The sequence below is a fragment of the Macaca nemestrina genome, chromosome 13, assembly GCF_043159975.1.
Source record: "Macaca nemestrina isolate mMacNem1 chromosome 13, mMacNem.hap1, whole genome shotgun sequence".
Classification (NCBI taxonomy): domain Eukaryota; kingdom Metazoa; phylum Chordata; class Mammalia; order Primates; family Cercopithecidae; genus Macaca; species Macaca nemestrina.
Window position 1 is genome coordinate 48,773,320 of NC_092137.1, and position 23,350 is coordinate 48,796,669.

At 42.8% G+C, this 23,350-nt stretch overlaps 1 protein-coding gene across 2 annotated transcripts in view; it reads left to right on the forward strand.

The window, feature by feature from the left end:
• The window catches only part of LOC105465000 (stonin 1), a 64,613-nt gene that overhangs the window by 33,496 nt on the left and 7,767 nt on the right, over nt 1-23,350 (forward strand). Inside the window, exon 3 of one of the 2 annotated variants that reach the window (XM_011713177.2) lies at nt 13,114-15,090. In XM_011713177.2, coding sequence (XP_011711479.2) covers nt 13,161-15,090 — 1,930 coding nt within the window. In that variant the 5' untranslated portion in view covers nt 13,114-13,160. Of the gene's footprint in view, nt 1-13,110; nt 15,091-23,350 lie in introns of those variants that run through there. The other variant, XM_071076671.1, reaches the window with a different exon arrangement.

Sequence of the window (23,350 nt, forward strand, 5' to 3'; positions counted from 1 at the left end):
CGAGTACTTTTATGAGGCAGTTTATGTATGAAGTAAAATTAATATTACCATTTTACTGATGAGGAAACTGTGGCTCAGTGACCTGCTTAGCAAATTTCTATAGCATCTATGGCAGTGACATGAATATGGTATGGATACATCATAGAAAAGTCATGATATTAAAGATAAAATTCTAAAATCTGAATATCCACCCAACTCCAAATCTTTTCTTTGTGCATGTAATGACCATTTTCTGGGACTAGCCAGTTTGGGTTGGATTCTGTTCATATTACTGTCAAAGATAAAAGCAGCTGGACATCAGTTAAAGTGCTGAGAATAGATTTTAATTGGTAATAACTATTGCAACAGGGAAAAGAGTCTAGCTTGAACCAAACTTAATTTCCACTTGTGCAGAGGTGACTGGGCATTTTATTTTTTATTTTTTTGAGATTGAGTTTCACTCTGTTGCCCAGGCTGGAGTGCAGTGGCACCATCTTGGCACACCACAAGCTCTGCCTCCCGGGTTCAAGTGATTCTCCTGCCTCACCCTCCCAAGTAGCTGGGATTGCAGGTGTCCACCACCATGCCTGGCTAATTTTTGTATTTTTAGTAGAGACAAGGTTTTACCATGTTGGTCAGGCTGGTCTCAATCTCCTGACCTCAGGTGATCCGCCCACCTCAGTCTCCCAAAGTGTTGGGATTACAGACATGAACTGCCACACCCAGCCTGTGACTGGGCATTTTAAAGAGTGAATGAGCTCAAGGGAGTTGGGGAAGTGACAAATTACAAAAAGTGGGAAGGAGGGGTTGGTCCATGTGAAATCCATCTGGGTTTGCAAACTGGCATTTATCAAAGTTGGGCTCCTACCCTCCTACTCAGGCTGGAAGGCAGAGACCCTATCTTCCGGCGTTGATTGAAACAAACATTGAATTCTTCAGGCAGCCTTGCGTTTTCACAGGCAGGCACTTTAAGAGAGGCTGGTGTTGTAGTGGTGTGGCCTCGAGCCATTAGAAGCTATATTAGTGTTTGTTCAAGTTGTTACAGGCTGAGGTTGAAAGGCCTGCTCAAGAAGCAGGCTCCGAGCCTGGCTAGAATTTGGTCAAAGAGAGAATCCATGTCACTATTCTCTAAATTTAGGAAATGAACAGATTATGACAACAACGTAAAAAAAAAAAAAAAAAAAGATGACGGTTAAAGGTCATAGGGAAGGGGCAGTGTTGGGGAATTGAGCTGGAACCAGCACTGACAATATTTGAAGGTATGGTTAGGTTTCGCTGTGGTTTAATATTTTACAAATGTTATTCCCTGTCACATAGCTGAACTAAATACCACACATGTTTGCGATGAAGCATTGTGAGCTGTAGAACATATGTGCTAATAATATGGTTCATGCAGCCTGTGGGCACTTCCCCCATGACCTAAGATGAAGGCGAGGCTTTTTAATTTTCCTCAAGGTATTGTGTTTTCTGATGGTTCCTTTTTGTTCCAAACTTTTGCTTTCCCCTTTAGAAGGAAATGGATTTTATTTTTATTTATTTATTTATTTTTGAGACGCAGTCTCACCCTGTCACCCAGACTGGAGTGCAATGGTGTGATCTCGGCTCACTGCAACCTCCGCCTCCCGAGTTCAAGCGATTCTCCTGCCTCAGCCTCCTGAGTAGCTGGAATTATAGTGCCCTTCAATGTGCCTGGTTAATGTTTGTATTTTTAGTAGAGATGGGGTTTCTCCTTGTTGGCCAGGCTGGTTTCGAACTCCTGACCTCAGGTGATCTGCCCGCCTGGGCCTCCCAAAGTGCTGAGATTACAGGCGTGAGCCACTGTACCTGGCCAGGAATGATATTTGAAATACTGTCATAGCAAGCCCTTAAGAAAATGCTTCACAGCTGCATGTTTACACACTGGCTTGTCCCTGACTGGCTTTGTCTCCAGGATGTACAGTTGTTTCTGGAATGCACAGTAGCTGGATTGCAGCCCTCCAATCATGCAAAAACAGACTGAGGGTTTGGAAATGCTGCTCCAGTCTGGGTACAATGTTGCTCTTGAGGAGTCTGGCGCTATAGGGAGTCTGAGAATTCCTTATTTGAGAAACAGCCAATGGAACCACACAGACACACTGACATTAAGACATTCTTTCTCTAGATTATGCAGCATTATTACAGAGCAAAGAGAAGCCACAGGCATGAAGTACTCAATTCAGCCCTCTGCTGAAGGACAGGGTGTTCCTGAGGCTTAAGTAGGAACTGGCCCAACAGGGACAGTTTGGTTGGGCTGATACCCGGAGGCTACTGAGAGGTGTTGATGCCTTCCTGAGCTCTGCTGAATACCTCCCCAGCATCAGTCCTCCCCCGACATCTGGCAGAAACAGCGGAGCCAGACACTAGGGACCACACTGGAGGGTGCTCTTCCCCACAGATGCATACTAAAGTGGGGACAAAGTCTTCAGCTGCAAATGACCTGGATTGCTGCTTCACCTATCACATGCATCTAATCTGACTTCAACAATCTACAGAAGGCAGAACTTCATATTTGCATTTTATTTGAGTGGTTTATGAAGAAGAGTAGAGGAAAACTGCAAAGAATGGCAGAAGTAGACCCTTGAGGATGGAGGAGAGTAGGGGGTGATGGTGTGGGAGGGATGGACTTTGCAGGGAGTTACACAAAGTTTGGAAAATTACACAGAATACCAGAATCACCACTAAAAGAGAGGCGGGGCACCTAAATATATTTATTAGACAACAATTCTAAGAAATTGGTCATCACTAAGGGTGGGACAGCCAGTTGATGCAGTCAAGAAGGGGCAGGAAATAGGGCGAGCTGAGTTATGAAAGCCATTCTCAGAAATGACCCAAATTTATACTGAGCTGTTGTTCTTGAGCAACCTTGGGGAAAATTATCGCAGAGTCTGCTTTTCCCACAGCCTGATGTCCAAGGGGCAGATACATGTGGTGGGCTTGCTGGAGAAATAGGCTCTTCTCAGGTGAGAACAGCATCCTTCCAATGTAGAGCTCCCGGCTCCAGGAAGTGGTGGTGGCTCTGCCCTGGTGCTGTTTCATTAGTAAAGGGTGGGGTGGTGGAAAGTGCAGAAAAGCCAGGACCCCTGACACCAGCAAGGCATTGGATCTCTCTGGATCTCCAGGGTGATGGACCTGGTCACAGTCTAGGTTCTACGTCTTACTGGTCGGGCAACTTTAGGCAAGTAACTTAACTTCTTTGAACTTATTTTCCTCTTCTACAAAATAATGATAATATTGCTTCATGAGATTGTGAGTATTAAATGAGATCATGCATATATAGCCTACAGCCCTGAGCACACCATGAACACATAGTTATTTGATAAATGTTTGTTAGTGTGGTTAATTGAACAGAATGCCTTCAATGTCTTCCTAACCCTAAAATCCAGTGATTCTTTGAACTGGGGAGAGCAGTAGAGAGATTTAATTTGTGGAAAAACGAAAAAACCATTTAAAATTATTCAATCAGAAATGTATTAAGCTTTGTGTATTTGTGTCAGGCATTTGTAGACAGTGTGGAAAATGTCTTATCCAGTGATTCTTTGAACTGGGGAGGGAAGTAGATTTAATTTGTGGGAAAGTGCAAACACCATTTAAAATTATTCAATCAGAAATGTATTAAGCTTTTTGTATTTGTGTCAGACATTTGTAGACAGTGCGGAAAATGTCTTAATAAATGAGACATGCTCTTTCCTTGAAAAAGCTTCAGTCTGATTCTCAAAGAATATATTAATTTTTTCCTATGATAGCTTGAAAGATTTTATCTTTAAATTCCTTTTTGTGAGATTGTTTTTCCATACCAGTGCTTCTTATTTATAGGGCTTGTTGCAAGTAATTTGCAATATTATTACAGGTTGAGTATCCCTTACACCAAATGCTTAGACCAGAAGTGTTTTAAATTTTTTTGGATTTTGGAATATTTGCATCCCCAAATCTAAAATGCTGCAGTCAGCTTTTCCTTTGAGTGTCATGTTGGCATTCAAAACATTTTGAATTTTGGAGCATTTCAGATTCTGGGTTTTTGAATTAGGGATAATCAATTTGTAATAATATTTAAGGTATTGCTGTTTGTGAAAGATGTGTTTTTAAACGATTTAGAGTCAATTCATGATAATCTCCATAATACTCTTACAAGAATTCCAGGCTGGGCATGGTGGCTCATGCCTGTAATCCCAGCACTTTGGGAGGCAGAGGCAGGCAGATCACTTGAGGTCAGGAGTTTGAGGCCAGCCTGGCCAACATGGCGAAACCCCGTCTCTACTAAAAATACAAAAATTAGCAGGGCGTGGTGGTGTGCATCTGTAATCTCAGCTACTTGGGAGGCTGAGGCAGGAGAATCACTTGAACCCGGGAGGTAGAAGTTGCAGTGAACTGAGATTGCACCACTGCACTCCAGCCTGGGTGACAGAGTGAGGCTCAGTCTCAAATAAAAAAAAATAATAATAATAATTCCAATATGATTTCTTAAGTGGGAGAAAGGGGTGGAGTGTACGAACTATATGCGAATGCAGCCTTTGTTCATGCTTCGTGTGAACCCTCCTATCACCACTTAAAATGGTAGGGACAATGAATTAGTTCAGGGCTTCCCTAAATATGGGGAATGCTAAATTCCAGGTACATCCAAGAGCACGTGCTAGGCTTTTGAATGACATTTGTCTCACACGTTGAGGTCTAAGGTTGCAAACCATTGTTTCCTAGATCCTTGGTATTCCTGGTGTGAATAGGCATGTGTGTCTTCTTTTAATTTCTTCTTGAGTTCAGTACTTTGAAAACAGGCAGCTGAAGAAAATGTCTAATAGTCTAAAGAGGAAGCAAACACTTTCCTAGAAACCTTTGAACCTCCAAAATGGTTTTCTAGAAATTCTCACCATAATACATTCTCCTTTTCTTTCTGGGCTTCATTCAGAGTCTTGATGTCTTGGGCTGTCTCTAAGTTTTTTTTTTTTTCCTTTACCCAGACAGAGTATTGCTCTGTCCCCTAGGCTGGAGTGTAGTGGAGTGATCTTGGCTCACTGCAACCTCCACCTCATGGGCTTGAGCGATTCTCCTGCCTCAGCCTCCTGAGTAGCTGCGAGGAGCAATACCACACCCAGCTCATTTTTGTATTTTTGGTAGAGACAGGGTTTTGCCATGTTGGCCAGGCTGGTCTTGAACTCCTGGCCTCAAGTGATCTGCCTGCCTCGGCCTTCCAAAGTGCTGGGATTACAGGCATGAGCCACCGTGACTGGCCTTGTCTCTGAATTTTGTGTGCAATTGTCCTCTAGGAATTTGCAGGGTATTCCAGATTGAAAACAGACCTTTGAAAAGTATGGGGCATGCAGGCTGGGATGGAGTCCACAGCTGAGGGAAAAGCCAGGGACTCAGAAGAGAGGAATCTTTGCTTCAGAGGAACGCAGCTGGGGACTTGGTGCCAGGAGTCCTTGGTTCCCAGCTCTGCACTAACTGGATTTGAGACTTTGGGGAAAGTGCCCAGATGCTGTGGTCTGCTCTGGATTGTCATGCAGTTTAAATGAGATGTTGCCTGTGAAGGGCTTTCTGGGAGGAACAGTTGCATATCTAGACCAACCCTACTTGTAATGCAGGAACAGAACAAAACAAAACTGAAGTTACATAGATGCTGCCACTTGAATACTCTTGGATTACAATGTCTCAAAGTGCATAGGGTAAAGTAGCAGATGACTGAGGAAAATGCATCTAAACTTCTCTGAGCCTTCTTATCTCTCGGAGACCCAATAGGCTTCTAACAGACCAAGGCCCTGGACAGGGTGTGGCCCTCTTTCCTACGAGAGGATTAGGAGGGAAGGAAAGGGAAGGAAGGTGATGCATGGAATTGATCTTAGTTGTTGACTTTGTGCCAACTGGCTGGTGAGTTTTGAGACCAGAAGAGAAAGATGAAGGCATAGAGAAGGAGGAGGTGAAAGAGGTGAGAGAAATGGAAGCAAGTGTAAAAAGGATTGATAGGCTGGGTGCAATGGCTCATGCCTGTAATCCCAGTACTTGGGAGACTGAGGTGGGTGGATCACCTGAGGTCAGGAGTTTGAGACCAGCCTGGCCAACATGGCGAAACCCTGTCTCTACTAAAAGTACAAAAATTAGCCTGGCGCGGTGGCAGGTACCTGTAATCCCAGCTACTTAGGGGGCTGAGACAGGAGAATCACTAGAACCCGGGAGGTGGATGTTGCGGTGAGCCAAGATCGTGCTACTACACTCCAGCCTGGGTGACAGAGGAAGATTCTGTCTTGGGGAAAAACAAAAAGGATTGATAAAGGAAGATAGCAAGAGATTGAAGAGGGGAGGAAGAGGAGCACAGTGGGAAATAGGCCTCCCCTCCACAATGGGGAATCAGAGCTGCTGACTCCAGAATAGTATCAAACTTCTAGGATAAAGGTTTGGGTTCCTATTGGGTGTCATGTGAAGTTCCATTTGGTTGAATAAAACTCACATCACATTTGCTGACTGCTTCCTTTGGAAGAATCCTGGACAGGGGTGAAATGTGGACAGTGAGGGGGTAGGAGTGCACTTTGCATAGATCTGGGGTTCAAGTTAGGAGATTTTTGTGTAAGGTTTGCTTTAAAAAAATTCAGGACTGCTTACAAAGTAATGGGCTTGATTTCTTTTGTCTTGCTTATGGAAATCAGTTTATTTGTCTCATAATAAGCAAAAACTGAAGAAACCAACACCACTGTTGCTAATTTTGAAGCTACAAGGAAAACTGATGAGGTGAAATTTTTGGCATACATCAGAATCTTATTTGGTCTGAAATGGAATTATTTCCTCTTTTCCTTTTCTTTTTAATAAACCCAACTAAAGTAAATATTTTCCTGAGCTGTCATCCCATAGGAGGAGTTATTTTGGCTGGATGCCTTCTGAAGAGGGTGAGAAATAGTGCTGCTGATTTCCCACCTCTGAGCCTCCTGGTGCGTCCCAACGAAGCCCTGCTCTCCCTGCTCTGAGGGAAGGTGCTTCACAGCAACTTCAGCCTGAGGGCAGTTGACAGTGAAATGGCCTCCAGAGAGCCAGCAGCCTGGGCTGCCCTCCGCTGTGTGTTTTTGTGCCCTCAGGAATGTGTGGATGCAGCAAATGACAACAGTGAGTGCTCTGTCCCTAGCGGAGCCCCAGGCCCTCTCACTCTTTATGTTGGCTGTTTTCCAAGGTTGAATGATTGCATTGGTGGAAGCTTCATTATCCACAAGGGGAGGCAAGACAGTGGGCTGGAGAGAGAAAAATAGGCCTTTCCCAAGGGCATGATTCCAGCAGGGTTTGCATTTTTACATCAGTAGATCTCAGGGAGTTTCATTTTCTGTCAGTTTGGACGTTAGCGCTATCCTAGCTACTTGGGAGGCTGAGGCAGGAGGATCACTTGAGCCCAGGTATTTGAGACCAGCCTGGGAAACATAGCAAGGTCCCACCTCTGAAAAATAAATAAATAAATATCCCAGCACTAAAGCCCATGTATTTAGTGGTAATACAATTTCTGCTTTTCACAAAATTTTCCACTGGATGTCAACTACCATAGCATCACTTTGCAGTTGGAAAGGACCACAGAGCTCATTCTAGTGTAATCACTGAATGTCTGGAGAGGCTGTGCACACAGCTAGTGAGTGACAGAGCAGTGCCTAGAATTTGGGTTATCCAAGCCCCACATCAGTGTTGTGGTCCTTACACTTCATTCCCTCTGGTGTCATTAGATTAATTTCAGTAATTTGTGGTATCAGGTTGAGCTGAAGTGACCTGTATTCAAATCCTGTTTTTTCTCACACCTAGGTGTATACTCAAGAGAAATGATCACACGAAACTTATACACAAATATTCAGAGCAGCATTATTCAAAATAGCTAAAAAGTGGAAACAAACCAAATGTCTATCAACTGATAAATGGATAAACAAAGTGTGATATTTCCATGCAATGAACTACTATTCAGCCTTAAAAAGGAAGGAAGCAGTGACATATGCTACAACATGGATGACCTTGGAAACATGCTAGGTTAAAGAAGCCAGACACAAAAGCCATGTGCTGTATGATTCAATTTATATGAAATGTCTTGAATAGGCAAATGCACAGAGACAGAAAGTAGTTTAGTGGTTTCCAGGGCCTGTGGGAAGGGGAGTATGTGGAGTGACTACTAATAAGTATACAAGGTTTATTATTGGGATGAAAAGAATGTTGTGGAATTTGGCCAGGCACAGTGGTGCACGCCTGTAATCCCAGCACTTTGGGAGGCTGAGGCAGGTGGATCAATTGAGGTCAGGAGTTCAAGATCAGCCTGGCAAACATGGCGAAACCCCATTTCTACTAAAAATACAAAAATTAGCCAGGTGTGGTGCTGTGTGCCTGTAATCCCAGCTACTTGGGAGACTGAGGCAGGAGAATCAATTGAGTCGAGATCGTGCCACTGCACTCCAGCCTGAGCGACAGAGCGAGACTCCATCTCAAAAAAAAAAAAAAAAAAGAATGTTGTGGAATTTGATAGTTGTGATGGTTGCACAATTCTGTTAACATACTAAAAGTCACTGAATTGACACTTTTTTTTTTAAAGGGTGAATTCATGGTATAGGAATTATATCTCAATAAAACTGTTATTTAAAAAATTCTGGCTCTACCTCTTACTGGCTGGGCAACTTTAGGCAATGAACCTGAAGCCAAGGCATCTCGGCTATGAAACAGGAATAATAATACACTTTACAGGGTGTTTTTGATAAATGAGATTGTGAATTTGAAAATGCTTCTAAACTGTAAACCTCACATATTTTTGGACTGTCAGTGGGTTATAAGTTCATTATAAATTGGATTTTTAATCTTCTCCTCCTGTGTTTTTCACAATACTAACAAGGTCTGGGTACATAGTGATCACTCAGATAAAGATTTATTGAGTTGATTCGAATGTATTCCAGTTTTATTCAATTGTGGCAAATGAAACTACGTAACAGGAGATCTACTCTCTTAAAAGTTTTTAAGTGTACAAAACAGTATTATGAACGATATGCACATTGTTGTACAGCAAATCTCTAGAACTTTTTCATCTTACGTAACTGAAACTATATCCACTGAACAACAACTTCCTATTTTTACTTTCTCCCAGTTCCTGGCAACTACCGTTTTACTTTCTGCTGTATGAGTTTGACTACTTTACATACTTTGTATAAGAGGAGTCATATAGGATTTGTCCTTCTGTGATGGGCTCACTGCACTTAGCATAATGTGCTGAAGGTTCAACTATGTTGTAGCCTGTGTCAGAATTTTCTTCCTTTTAATGCTGAGTCATATTCTCTTGTATGAATATACTGTATTTTCTTTACGCATCCTTCCATCGATGAACATTTAGGTGGTTTCCATCTGTTGACTATTGTAAATAATGATGTAGTGAATATGAGAGTGCAAATATTTTTTCACGACCTTGTTTTCAATTTTTTGAATAAATACCCAGAAGTGGAATTGCTGGATCATACGGTAGTTCTATTTTTAATTTTTTTTTTTTTTTTTTTTGAGATGGAGTTTTGCTCTTGTTGCCCAGGCTGGAGTGCGATGGCGTGATATTCCATTCACTGCAATCTCCGCCTCCTAGGTTCAAGCGATTCTCATGCCTCAGCCTCCCAAGTAGCTGAGATTACAGGTGCCCGCCACCATGGCCGGCTAATTTTGTATTTTTAGTAGAGACAGGATTTCACCATGTTGGCCAGGCTGGTCTCGAACTCCTAGTCTTAGGTGATCAACCTGTCTCAGCCTCCCAGAGTGCTGGGATTAGAGGTGTGAGCCTCCAAAGTTGGCCCTATTTTTAATTTTTTGAGGGCCTTCCATATTATTCCTCATAGTGGCTGCACCACTTTACATTCGCAGCAACAATGCACAAGGGTTCCGATTTCTTACATCCTTGCCAAGATTCGTTGTTTTCCTTTTTTTTTTTTTTGAGACAGAGTCACACTGTGTCTCCTAGGCTGGAGTGCAGTGGGATCTCGGCTCACTGCAACCTCTGCCTCCTGGGTTCAAGTGATTCTAATGCCTCAGCCTCCTGAGTAGCTGGGATTTCGGGCACCCGCCACCACACCCAGCTAATTTTTGTATTTTTAGTGGAGATGAGTTTTCACCATGTTGACCAACTGGTCTTGAACTCCTGACCTCAAGTGATCCTCCTGCCTCAGCTTCCCAAAGTGCTGGGATTACAGGCGTGAGCCACTGTGGTTGGCCATGTTATCATTAAAAAAAAAAAAAAAAAAAGAAAAAAGAAAATAAGGTATGAAGGTATGAGGTGATACCTCATTGTAGTTTTGATCTGCATTTTCCTGATGATTAGTAATGTTGAGCATCTTTTCATATACTTTCTGGCCATTTGTATGTCTTTTTTGGAGACATGTCTATTCAAGTACTTTTGCCAATTACTAAATTGCATTATTTATTTTCTTGCTGTTGAGTTTATTGAGTTCCTTATATGTTCTGGGTATTAATTCCTTATAAGCAATACCGTTTGCAAATATTTTCTCCATTCTTTATGTTACCATTTTTACTCTGTTGATTGTTTCCTTTGCTGTGCAGAGTTTTAAGTTTAATGGTGTCTCACTTTTCTGTTTTTGCTTTTGTTGCCTATGCTTTACTGTCATATCCAAAGAATCATTGCCAAGACCAATATTATGAAGATTTTCCTCTGCGTTTTGTTCTAAGAGTTTTATAGTTTTCACCGGACGCAGTGGCTCATCCCTGTAATCCCAGCACTTTGGGAGGCCAAGGCGGGCAGATCGCGAGGTCAGGAGTTTGAGACCAGCCTGACCAACATGAGGAAACCCCGTCTCTACTAAAAATACAAAAATTAGCTGGGCGTGGTGGTGCATGCCTGTAATCCCAGCTACTCAGGAGGCTGAGGCAGGAGAATCGATTGAACCAGGGAGGCGGAGGTTGCAGTGAGTTGAGATCCGACCACTGCATTCCAGCCTGAGTGACAGAGCGAGACTCCCGTCTCAAAACAACAACAACAACAACAGCAACAAAAAACAAGAAACAAACAAAACCCCAGAGTTTTATAGTTTCAAGTCTTATGTTTAAATCTTTTATCTTTTTTTTTGAAACGGAGTTTCACTGTGTTGCCCAGGCTGAAGTGCAGTGACACAATCTTGGCTCACTGCAACCTCTGCCTCCCAGGTTCAAGAAATTCCCCTGCCTTAGCCTCCTGAGTAGCTGGGATTACAGTTGCATGCCACCAGGCCTGGCTAAATTTTTTGTATTTTTAGTAGAGATGGGGTTTCACCATGTTGACCAGGCTGGTCTTGGACTCCTGACCTCAGGTGATCCACCCACCGTGGTCTCCCAAAGTGCTGGGATTATAGTCGTGAACCACTGTGCCTGGCCTTAATTCTTCTTCTTCCAACGTGGCTGAGGGAAGCCAAAAGATTGGACATCTCTGGTGTAAGATTACAGTTTAGTTTCACTCTTTTGCATGTGGATATCAAGTTTTTTCAACATCATTTTTTTTTGTTTTGAGAGAAAGTTTCTCTCTTGTTGCCCAGACTGGAGAGGAATGATGCAGTCTCTGCTCACTGAAACCTCCGCCTCCCAGGCTCAAGCAATTCTCCTGCCTCAGCCTCCTGAGTAGCTGGGATTACAAGCATGCACCACCACACCCAGCTAATTTTTTGTATTTTCGGTAGAGACAGGGTTTCTCCATGTTGGCCAGGCTGGTCTCGATCTCCTGACCTCAGGTGATCTGCTCTCTTCAGCCTCCCAAAATGCTGGGATTATAGATGTGAGCCACTGCACCCAGCCCTCTTTCTTCTTCTTCTTTTTTTTTTCTCTGAGATGGAGTCTCGCTCTATTGCCCAGGCTGGAGTGCAGTGGCACATTTTGGCTATAAAATTCCCTCTGAGTACTGCTTTTGCTGCATCCCATAAATTTTGGTGTGCCATGTTTTCATTTTCATTTGTCTCAAGATATTTTCTAATTTCCTTTTTTATTTCTTCTTTGATCCATTGGTTGTTCAAGAGTATGCTAATTTTCAAATATTTGTGAATTTTTTAGTTTTCGTTCTATTATTAATTTCTGGTTTTATTCCATTGTGGTTAGAAAAAATGTTTGTGTGATTTCAGTCTTCTCACATTTGTTAAGATTTGTTTTGTAACCAAACATGTGATCTGCTTTGGAGAATATTCTGTGTGTGCTTGAGAAGAATATGTGTTCTGCTGCTGTTAGGTGGAATGTTCTGTATTGGTCTGGCAGTTTAGTTTAGTTTATAGTGTTCAAGTCTATTGTTTCTTTAGTAGTCTTCTGTCTGGATGTTCTGTGTATTGTTTAAAGTATGGTGTTGAAATCTCCAATTATTAATGAGTGGCTATCTGTTTCTCCCTTCAATTCTATTAATGCTTGCTTCATATATTTGGATGCTCTGATGTTGGATATATAAATATACATATATTTTGAGATGGAGTTTCACTCCATCACCCAGGCTGGAGTGCGGTGGCATTTTCTCAGCTCACTGCGACATCTGCCTCCCAGGTTCAAGTGATTCTCCTGCCTCAGCCTCCTGAGTAGCTGGGAATACAGGTGACCACCACCATGCTTGGCTAATTTTTGTATTTTTTTTTATAGAGACAGGGTTTTCCTATATTGGCCAGACTCGTCTTGAACTGCTGACCTCAGGTGACCCGCTTGCTTCGGCCTCCCGAAGTGCTGGAATTACAGTTATGAGCCACTATTCCCAGCTGGGTTAATATATATTTATAATTGTTATGTCTTCCTAGTGAATTGACTCTTTTATCATTATATAATGTCCTTCTTTGTCTCCTATGATAGTTTTTGACTTAAAGTTTATTTTGCTTAAGTATGGCTACTCCTGCTCTCTCTTAGATAACATTTGCGTGGAATATCTTTTTTTATCCTTTCGCTTTCAGCATATGTGTGTCCTTAAATCTAAAGTGAGTCCCTTATAGACAGCATATAGTTGGATCATGGTTTTTTTTTTTTTTTTTAAATACACTTAGCCACCAACAGAATTACAATTTTTAAGCATTTCTTTGAACTTGGTTAATCTGTAAATCTGGGTGCTTTTACATCCAAATATTTATAGAACTAAAGACCTCTAGTAATGATTCCCCCCTTCATTTTGTATGCCTATTTTCTCTTTATTTTATTTTTTTTTAACAGAGACAACCTATTTGATTTCTTGACAAGACCACAATCTGATCCCAAAGATGTGCTCCACAAACCCAGGCAACTGGGTCACCTTTGATGATGATCCTGCTTTCCAATCTTCTCAAAAGTCAAAGAATTTTCCTCTGGAGAATCAAGGTGTCTGTAGACCAAATGGACTGAAGCTGAACCTTCCTGGCCTCAAGGAATTTCCCAGTGGATCTTCTTCCACCAGTAGCACCCCTCTCTCCTCCCCCATTGTAGACTTTTATTTCAGTCCAGGACCTCCAAGTAACTCTCCTCTTTCTACACCTACCAAAGACTTCCCAGGTTTTCCTGGCATCCCCAAAGCAGGGACTCATGTGCTTTATCCTATTCCAGAATCATCTTCAGACAGCCCACTCACAATATCAGGAGGAGAATCTTCCTTACTGACTACCGGACCAACATGTTCATCCCATGCCTTGTTGCCCAGTGACCACTCATGTACACATCCAGCTCCCAAAGTAGGTCTTCCAGATGAAGTTAACCCTCACCAGGCTGAAAGCCTAGGATTCCAAAGTGATGATCTCCCCCAGTTTCAGTATTTTCGAGAGGACTGTGCTTTTTCAAGTCCATTTTGGAAAGATGAAGGCAGTGATTCCCAGTTCACCCTTGACCCACCAGGAAGCAAAAAGATGTTCTCATCAAGAGACAAGGAGATGCCTAATGATCAAAAAAGCCTAAATAAGTGTTCACTCAACTATATCTGTGAGAAGCTTGAGCATCTCCAGTCAGCTGAGAACCAAGACTCACTTGGAAGTTTGTCTATGCACTGTCTATGTGCTGAAGAGAATGCCTCTTCCTTTGTCCCTCATGCACTCTTCAGGAGTCAGCCAAAAGCTGGATGGTCTTTCATGCTGAGAATTCCTGAGAAGAAGAATATGATGTCTTCCCGGCAATGGGGACCAATTTTTCTGAACGTTTTGCCTGGAGGAATTTTGCAGATGTATTATGAGCAGGGATTAGAAAAACCTTTTAAAGAGATACAGCTTGATCCATATTGTAGGCTTTCTGAACCCAAGGTTGAGAACTTCAGTGTAGCAGGAAAAATCCATACTGTGAAGATTGAACATGTGTCTTACACAGAAAAAAGGAAATACCATTCTAAGACAGAAGTAGTTCATGAACCAGACATAGAGCAGATGCTGAAGTTGGGGTCCACATCGTACCATGACTTCCTTGACTTTCTGACTACTGTGGAGGAGGAGCTGATGAAGTTGCCAGCTGTTTCAAAACCAAAAAAGAACTATGAGGAGCAAGAAATTTCCTTAGAAATTGTGGACAACTTTTGGGGTAAAGTCACAAAAGAAGGGAAATTGGTTGAAAGTGCTGTGATAACTCAAATTTATTGCCTCTGCTTTGTGAATGGGAACCTGGAATGCTTTTTAACCTTGAATGACCTTGAGCTGCCGAAGCGAGATGAATCCTATTTTGAGAAGGACTCAGAAAAAAAAGGGATTAATATTCTTGACTATCATTTTCATAAGTGTGTGAAAGTACAAGAATTTGAGCAATCAAGAATCATTAAGTTTGTGCCTCTGGATGCCTGCCGGTGTGAGCTGATGCGTTTCAAGACTTTGTATAACGGGGATGATCTTCCGTTTTCCTTGAAGTCTGTAGTGGTTGTCCAGGGAGCATATGTGGAACTTCAGGCTTTTGTCAACATGGCCCCATTGGCGCAGAGGTCATCCCATGCTGCTTCCTTAAGGTCCTGTGACAATATAATGATACACTTTCCTGTCCCATCGCAGTGGATCAAGGCCCTTTGGACCATGAACCTCCAGAGGCAGAAGTCTCTGAAAGCCAAAATGAACCGCCGGGCCTGTCTGGGGAGTTTACATGAACTTGAATCTGAACCTGTCATTCAAGTCACTGTGGGGTCAGCAAAATATGAGAGTGCCTACCAGGCAGTGGTATGGAAGATAGATCGGCTTCCAGACAAAAATTCAAGTAAATATTCAATACCCCAAGTTTATTTTCATGGGAAATAGCTTAAATATTCTCACCTTCCTCTTTGGATTGAAACCAGATAGAGACAGATGGCAATTTGTCAGCTGAGGCCACGCTTTGGGGTGGGAGATGGAACATTTAGCTCAAGAGCTGGTTTATTTGTTTCCTTTTGCACCTATTCCTACCAGATAAGTTTAACTGTTTAACATTTTTTTAATGTCATATGAAATACCATGCTAGGCTAGGAATTTGTTGCAGATGGTGGCACTAAGAGAAAATTCGTTGATATCCATGGTTGAGATTAACTCATCAACTTCAAATGTTAAAAATGTTTCTAATATAGCTGAGATTCCCTAATTAATCTTTAAAGATCTATCATCCATGAATATACCTGAACTTTTTTGCATTCTCAGCCAATACCATTTCTTCCTTAGGTTTACTCCCTGCTCTTTGAAATAAGACTGCTTTCCTTTTTACCCAAATTGATTTTTGTTGACTGAATTCACCCATTTGGCCATCTCAACTGGTATTGTTTTTGTTTTTGACGTGGGATCTCACTCTGTTATCCAGACTGGAGTGCAGTGGCACGATCATGGCTCACTGCAGCCTCCACTTCCCAGGCTCAAGTGATCTTCCTGCCTCAGCCTCCTCAGTACCTGGGACTACAGATGCATACCATCATGCCTGGCTAATATTTTGTTTTTTAGTAGAGGCAGGGTCTCCCGATGTTGCCCAGGCTGGTCTTGAATTCCTGGGCTCGAGGGATCCTCCCACGTTCGCCTCCCAAAATGCTAGGATTACAGGTGTGAGCCACCTCATCTGGCCTCAACTGGTTGTTTTAAAAGAATGAGGTGGACATATTTGAGTGTTAAAAATTCAGTTAATTTTTAAAATTTTGTAAAGAAAAAATTATCTAGAAGTCAGAACTTGAAAAGACAGTTATAGTACCACATTTATTTTGGAGTAGTAAGTTAGTAGTGGGCATAATACAATAAAGTCAAAAACCAAATTTTAACATTAGAGCTCTTCCCTATTTAGTTGAAGTTTTTTGTTTTTTTTTTTTGTTGTTGTTTTTTCTTTTCCCCTAGCAGAGCACTGGTCACTGGTCTCTAGAGTTAAACTGGGGGCAGAGTTGGGTGACCTGAGTTGATGCATTCATCCTTCTATCCATCCATCCATCCATCCATCCATTGATCCAAATTGTTTTTTCTTTTTCTTTTCTTTTTCTTTCTTTTTTTTTTTTTTTTTTTGAGACGGAGTCTCACTTTCTCACCCAGGCAGAGTACAGTAGCACAATCTCGGCTCACTGCAACCTCCACCTCTTGAGTTCAAGCGATTCTCCTGCCTCAGCCTCCCGAGTAGCTGGGACTACAGGCAGCCACCACCATGCCTGGATAATTTTTGTATTTTAGTAGAGACAGGGTTTCACCATATTGGCCAGGGTCATCTCAAACTCCTGACCTTGTGATCCTCATGCCTCGACCTCCCAAAGTGCTGGGATTACAGCATGAGCCACTGCGCCTGGCCCATCCATCCAAATCTTTACTGAGCACTTACTGTGTACCAAGTGCCACATCAAGTGCTGGGGGTAAAGATAAATAAAAATCTGATCCCTTTTTCCAGATGGCTCATAGCTGCTGTAGTCCTTCAGAGAAATTTAAGCTCATCTAGGACCCTCCAGGCTGTGGACTTCAGAGGAAGCATTTTTCTTTGGGGTGGCCTTATGGCAGTATTTCTCAAACCTGGCTATATTATTATTATTATTATTATTATTATTATTATTTTGAGATGGAGTCTTACTCTGTTGCCCAGGCTGGAGTGCAGTGTGATCTCAGCTCACTGCAACCTCCGCCTCCCAGGTTCAAGTGATTCTTTCAGCTTCAGCCTCCTGAGTAGCTGGGACGACAGGCATGAGCCACCATGCCTGGCTAATTTTTGTATTTTTAGTAGAGACATGGTTTTCCCATGTTGGCCAGACTGGTCTTGAACTCCTGACCTCAAGTGATCCACCCGCCTTAGCCTCCCAAAATGTTGAGATTACAGGTGTGAGCCACCATGCCTGGCCAAACCTGACTATATTAGAATAACTTGAAAGCTTTTAAATAATCTCAATGTTCAGGCTTCACTGCATGCTAATTAAACCAGAATCTCTGGCAGGGGTTGGGGGAGGGAGCCAGGTATTTGTTTGAAGATCTCTCCAGATATAAGGTGTAGCCAGAGGGAAGAACACTGCTCTCCAGGTGTTGTAAAGTTGTAGAACCAGAAGAGCAAGCCCCAGACTACAATTGACTTGAGGGGCAGCACTGCCTGCACCCTGGAGGCCATGGGACCTTGTCCATGACTCTCTGTTTGTTGCTTTAACATCTGTTGACTGATGAGAGCTTGAGCTATGGGCAGGATCCTTCAGGTGAGAGACACAGGCGTGGTGAGCTGAGGAGCTCCAAGACCCTGTGCGGAAGGGAAGTTCCTACATTGTCTTTCTTCCTGACACCCCACACCCTTCTTCATTAATGCCAAATTTCACCCCACAGCATTCTCAAGAATCACATTAATTATGTTCAGTTCCCCCAAACTAGCAAGGATAGCTCAGCCGTAGGGCAGAGTGAGGTGGTGATGGTGCAGCGTGGTCACAGTGAATGGCTTCAAACAGCACATTCTGATCAACTCTGCTGTGATGGGAGGGAAGGTCGGTATCTTCCATGATACCATGATATAATCCACTGAGATAATGTTTCCTGCTTTCTGTTTTTTTTTTTGAAATGGAGTGTTGCTCTGTTGCCCAGGCTGGAGTGCAGTGGTGCTCACTGCAACCGCTGCCTCCTGGGTTCAAGCAATTCTAGTGGTTCAGTCTCCCAAGTAGCTAGGATTACAGGCCCACACCACCACACCTGGCTGATTTCTTATATTTTTCATAGAGATGGGGTTTCACCATGTTGGCCAGGCTGGTCTCGAACTCCCGACCTCAGGTGATCCACCCGCCTCGGCCTCCCAGAATGCTGGGATTACAGGTATGAGCCACCGTGCCTGGCCCCTGCTTTCTTTTATAACTTAGCTAGAGAGGCAAATTGAACCATTTGCATCTTCATGCCAGAGAAACCAGTTTGGAGGTCTTCATACAAGGTTCCAAATGGTCTATTCTAAAAGTTATTTGTGCTAGTTTTAGGTTAGAGGGTTTAAACGAAATCAGAGTATTAGCTTTTGTTTTGCTAAACAAAAAGGGAAAGAGAGGCAGGCAGAAAGTCAGGCAGGCTGGAATGCCTGTTGGAACCTCCTGGATCTGCAGGTTTCCCTTGAAATCTGGGTGATAAACTAACTCCTGTTGTTTTCTGTTGATCCTATAGAGATGGTCACAGGGACTGGAACAAAAGGTCCAAAGCAGTTTTTGCATAGACTTGAAGTGGTAATTATGCTTTTGAGAGAGAAGCACAATAGGCTCAGGCTGTGGGCTTGTGCACGTGATGTCAGAGGGACAAGAGCACAGGCCCCCTTTGTAGTCCATTCCTATTGCTCTACTTAGAGCAGGTGCTCCGGGAGGCCCTGAAGGAACTAAGCACTTGGCTAAAGCCTGGCCAGGGTGACCACATTTAATTTTCAAACTGAGAAACCATACCAATCACCTTTTCTAACTTTGGGAGTGCAGACATGTATGAAGCTTTTTGTGAAAATGATCCTGTTTATAACACTGCATTTTTTTTTTCAGAGTTAATGGGGTAGTTAACTGATTCAATCAACAAGAATTTATTGAGAAGGAGGCTCACTCATTTACTCCACAAACATCTGCGAAATTTCTTCTAGGTATAGGCTCTGTGCTGAGTGTTTAGGAGATACAGACACAGACATGATTCCTACTCTATCAGAAGCTTAACAGTCTAGAAGGTGGGACCGAAGCTGAAGCAGCCACCCAAATGCACTGTGGAAAAGTGCACAGCTCCAGGCTTAGACAAACAGACGCACTTAGGGATCCCAGAGGAAAGGGTGATAAACTGCCTGGGGACTAGGGAGGGCTTCGCTTAAGAGCTGATGGCTGGGAGAGTCAATAGAGTTTCCATCAAAGAAAGAAACAGCAGAACCACAGGTGTGTAGGTGGGGGCTCTTACCTAAGTTTTGGGGCTGAGGGAGTGGTGAGTGAAGAGACCAGTGTATGAAAACCTTGTGGGCCATGCTGTGGGGTGTGAAGTTTATCTGTCAACAGGGCCTCAGGGTTGTTTTCAGGCGTGACTGCTACAGAATCATATCTTGTTTCAGAAATGCCGGCGTGCAGTGCAGAAGAAAGATTTAGGAGTAGATTATAGACACAGGCAAGTTGGGAGGAGGTGAGGGATGCTGAGCAAAGGCAGTGGCAGTGAGAGAGGCAAGAGATGGGTGAGCGAATTCAGAGGAGGTGCCCTTCAGTGATGATAGATTCTCTATGGGCATGAGGGAAAGCGAGGGGATGGGACAAGGTCAGGGGCTCTGGCTTTGGTGGATAGGTGGGCAATGGTGCCATTAGCTGAGATCACCTGGGATCTTCTCATCACCTATCCTTTTACAATCTGTTTCCCAGCCCTGGCCACATGTTAGCATCATTAAAGCTTCAAACACATACCCATATTTGGGCCCCATCCCCTACTAATCAGGCTCTGTGAAGATGAGGCCCAGGTATTGATATTTCTAAAGGCTCATGCAGCCAGGGTTGAGAACTACTGACCTGATCCCCTCGGCAGGGATCATTCCTCCCTGCTCTGCATATACCTGTGTCTTCTAGAGCTCTATTATTGCTCTCCTATGAGCATTTATTTATTTATTTATTTATTTGTTTGTTTATTTATAAGACAGAGTCTCGCTCTGCCACCCAGCCTGGAGTACAGTGGCATGATCTTGGCTCACTGCAACCTCCATCTCCTGGGTTCAAGAGATTCTTCTGCCTCAGCCTCCCGAGTAGGTGGGACTACAGGTGTGCACCACCATGCCCGGCTAATTTCTATATTTTTAGTAGAGACGGGGTGTCACCATATTGGCCAGGCTGGTCTCAAACTCTTGACCTCGTGACCTGCCTGGTTTGGCCTCCCAAAATGCTGGGATTATAGACATGAGCCACTGTGCCCGGCCTCCCATGAGTATTTATTAGCAGTGGAGCTCACCAAGAACAATGACAAGAATGGGCATTTCCAGGGAAACTGACTGAACCTGATCTTGGCCTTCAGGAATTCTTTTGTAAAACTGTCATATCACCAGGCCCACACAGGACAACATTTTACAGGCATTTCAGTCAATTACACAGTGATAATTCACTGAACAAATCCTTTGGGATCACAGCTGCTTTATTGAGATCAGGTCTGTGCACAAAGAGGAGGCCCAGGGAAAACACAGTGGGGCTGTGTCAGGTGGCGTCCAGAGGGCATGGTGCAGCTGTGGGCCTGGCTTGGGGCAGGACATAACTGGGATTACAGGGCCCTGCACCAAGCTTCTCCACTGAGGGGGTGGGGAGGGCAATGCAGAGAGTGAGAGGGTGCCAGGGCAGGCTATAACCTAATTTGCCTCTTGAGAAGTATGGTAATAATAAGATTGGAGCAGAAAGGAAATCTTTGTCCTGAGGCAGTGCTTCTCAAACTTGTGTGTGCTGAGGTATCACCTTGTTCAAATGTGGATTCTGACTAAGCAGGTGGGATCTGAAATACTGTGTTTCTAACAAGTGCTGATGTGATGCCAATGCATCTGGCCCAAGGAACAACACAAGCAGGATCCCAGAATGCATCTCTATTTTTCTATATGACTTTTAGATCAGTTGTGTATTTAGAGAACAAAAAGTTTTTAAAAAGTTCTTTAAAATTTTATCATTTTCAAGATAGTTTCTGAAAAACATGCATTATTTGAAAAGATACTTCGAAAATGGAAACAGAATGAATAGCACTGGAGTGCAGTGGGGAGATCTCAGCTCACTGCAACCTCTACCTCCCAGGCTCAAGCCATCCTCCTACCTCAGCCTCCCAAGTAGCTGGGACCACAGCATGTGCCACCATGCCTGGCTAATTTTTTGTATTTTTGGTAGAGATGGGGTTTTGCCATGTTGCTCAGGCTGGTCTCGAGTTCCTCAGCTCAGGCAATCCACCCACCTTGGCCTTCCGAGTGCTGGGATTACAGGTGTAAACTACCGCACCTGGCAAGAACATATAAACTAGTCTACTATGCTCTAATTATAAAACTTTTTTTTTTTTTGCCTTCCTGGGAATTCAAGGGATTAGGATTGACATTTTTTATTGAGGAAATCACCTGTGATTTCTGGAAAAGTGGGAAGGGGTACTGGTCCCTTAATGTCCCTTCTAACCAGCTTGTCAATGTTTAGTATTCCTTCAACAGTGGGCAGGTCTCTCATTTTACAACAAAGGTTTGCCTGAGGCACTAGCTCACAGACTTCATTCATACTAAGGTGTGAATGACAGCAGAGGAGCTTAGGCTTTGTTGGGGTGGTAGAGAGAGAGACAGAAAGAGAAAGGAAGAAAAAGAAATACAGCTGAAGACAAATGAGGATGCTGGTTAGCCAGAGGAGGTGTATATGGTGGCACAGAATTATTAAGAGGAATGAGAGTGGTGGAGGATCAATTAAATATATCTACCTCTAATTTCCAAATTTTTCTACTTTTCTCTTTTTTTCTCTGCCCTGTCATCAGCATATTGGTTGCTCTCTCCTCCTCCACTTCTGTTATCCTCTTGCTATTCATTCCCTTTGGCCCTCTAACAGTTCAGTTTCAGTTTCAGATGTAAAATATTTTGGTTCAAGAGGGACTGGATAGCAACTAGACCTAAGATTTTGTGATTTACTGATCCCCCGTCCTAAGAAAAGGAATGATGTTGAGAGAACAATGACCAAAGCTGGACAGTTCCCCCTGGTGGTCAGCACTGAGATAACATGATTTTCCTTTATCTTTTATTCATTAATTGGTGAATTTGACAAATACTCCGTGAAGCCCCAAACATGACAGACATTGTGCTACGGACAGACATGACACCTGTCCCTATGGAGCACAAAGTCTGAAGAGGGAGTGTGTTACTAAACATTGTAGAGCATTTAGCATTTTCAAAAGCCATAAAAAATAAGCCGGAAAATTTGAAAGGAAAAAGGCTTTCTTTTACCATTTTTAAAGAAAAGCAGGTAGAAAGGTTTTGTTTCTGACACTTTTGTAGCACTGAGTCTTCAACTTGGGTTTAGTTCTTTTCTTCAGTTTTCGTCGTAAAATTTCCCCAAATAAGTTTTTCTTATAAAGTGTGAGTATCAAATCAGATCATGTCTAGTATAATTTTTGACTCTGAATGTGTAGCATTCACAGTCCCTTTATTAGCAAAATTATAGTAATTAAATAATTCTGGCTTTATAATTGAATAGCACTTCACAAAATAATATGTCTAGCTCATCTATATTGCTATAGAATACTACTGCCCCAGTGCTGTATGTGTATGAACTGGTTAATCCTCACAACAGCCCTTATAAGGTTCAGGTTATCCTCATTATCCACATTTTCAGATGGAGAAACTGAGGCTCAGAGAGAGAAGCAATTTGTAACCCTAGCCTTAATCACTTTGCCATAACAAGACTGAGGAGTGCCTGCAGTAAGTGTAAATGAACTTACTGTATCCTCACTGCAGGCAGAGGACTAGAAAGAGTAATGGAGTGGAATCTCTCTGGGTATGTGTGTATGAGAATGAAGTTATCACTTGCCTGCAGTGATCCAGGTTGTTAAGAGCACCTCAGAGGCCACTGTTGTCCTACCCTTTCTGTAAGTGGTAGAGATGGCTAATGAGCATCTGTTAGTTAATTGATTGATGACTTTTCAAGGCTTTTTACAGCCTTAGAATTCTATTAGTCACTCTACAAGAAACAGGTTGTATGGAAGGAAAGGTAATTTATCTTTTAAGAATTAAGTGAAATCCTTTAAACTCTTGTTTTTGTGCCTAAAGCTATATTCTGATGGGAATGCTGTTTCTCCAACTATGTCAGTGGTACAGTAATTTAATTTGGTTCTTGAAATTACTCTTATGTCATACATTTATTTAAGTAAAGATAGCCACATTGGATATGGAGATGCCATGAACAATGCAACAGGATCACAGAATGTTTGTAAAGCTGCTACAGTGATTACAATGAAAATATTTTTCATTTCTTTATAACACACACACACACACACATACTCTATGACCCTCATCTAAAATCTTTGAATATATCCAATATCTCTGGGTCTGGCACTGAACCTGGCCTGGCATAGCATAGATGCTCAATAAGTGACAA